This window comes from Corvus brachyrhynchos, unplaced genomic scaffold, assembly GCF_000691975.1.
Source record: "Corvus brachyrhynchos isolate BGI_N302 unplaced genomic scaffold, ASM69197v1 scaffold280, whole genome shotgun sequence".
In the NCBI taxonomy this organism is placed as follows: Eukaryota; Metazoa; Chordata; class Aves; order Passeriformes; family Corvidae; genus Corvus; species Corvus brachyrhynchos.
In genome coordinates, this window is record NW_008236198.1 from 1,088,485 (window position 1) to 1,089,628 (window position 1,144).

Below are 1,144 nucleotides of genomic sequence, written 5' to 3' on the forward strand. Positions count from 1 at the left end.
CAGCAGGACAGCAGAGGCATTACTCAGGAATTTCAAAGGCCTCAGAAATCTGTATGCAGTGGATGAGTGCGTGGGTACAGGAGTTTTTATCCCAGTAACTAATCCCTGTTTGCAGGAGCCTGCTGCTGGAAGGGAACCCGTTCCGTACGCCCCGCGCCGCCATCCTGGCCAAGGGTACGGCTGCTGTGCTGGAATACCTGCGGAGCCGCATTCCCACCTGAGCCCTGGGCATTCCCACCTCAGCCCTGGGCATTCCACCTGAGCCCTGGGCCCTGGCCTGGCCCTGCCACCTGAGCCTGGCCGAGGGCACGGCTGCACTGCTGGAATACCTGCAGAGCCGCATTCCCGCCTGGGCACCACAGGACAATCCAGGTATCCCTGTCCCACCAGCACCCCTGGGCTCTGCTGCCTCCATCCTCCTCCATCCTCCTCCTGCTCCTGGCTGGGAGCCTGCCCGGCCACGAGCCTTTGTTGCAGTGTTAAGAACCCAACCTGTGAAACATTCCCTGCCCTCTGCATGTTCCAGCAGGGGTTTCAGCATCCCACACCCTGTTTACACTGTTTGTGATAAAGGACAGCATGGAAAGCTGCCTTCAGCACAGCCACGGTGCTTCCTGCAGCTGAGCTGGGGTCGAAGAGAGTTGGCACCATCAGAACGTTGGGGCCAAAGGCAGAAGGGAACACTGTGGTTTTTGTATCCCTTTTTTATCTTGTTTCATTGCTGTCCCCAGAACTGCCCCCGCTGTGAGTGTGGTCGAGTACTGGAGCTGTGAGGTGGTGAGAGGTGCCCCAGGGGTGAGAATGGGGCTGGTGTTGGCAGCTGCAGCGAGACAATAAATGTTCCCCTTGGATGTCTGCTCTCGGTCCTTCAAGCTGTAACTGAGCTTTGTAGACAGGAACACTGGGAACTTCTCTTGTTCAAACACACTTCCAACTGTCCTGTAGGTGATACCCTTAATGTAATAGTGCTGCCCTGTGGGTGGGGACTCCATCACCTTCCAGTGCCTGAAAACCCCTAGCATGGAGAAATTCCTGCTGGTGCCCACCCTGAGCTTCCCCTGGCCCAGCCTGAGGCCGTTCCCTCTCCTCCTGTCCCTGTTCCCTGGGAGCAGACTCCGACCTCCCCAGCTGTCCTCTCCTGTCA

General features: G+C 57.9%; 1 protein-coding gene across 1 annotated transcript in view; it reads left to right on the plus strand.

The window, feature by feature from the left end:
* The window catches only part of LRRC40 (leucine rich repeat containing 40), a 12,136-nt gene extending 11,280 nt beyond the window's left edge, over positions 1-856 (plus strand). The window contains exon 14 of the mRNA XM_017740965.1: positions 116-856. Coding sequence (XP_017596454.1) covers positions 116-221 — 106 coding nt within the window. The 3' untranslated portion in view covers positions 222-856. The remainder of the gene's footprint in view (positions 1-115) is intronic.
* The last annotated feature ends 288 nt before the right edge of the window (positions 857-1,144 follow it).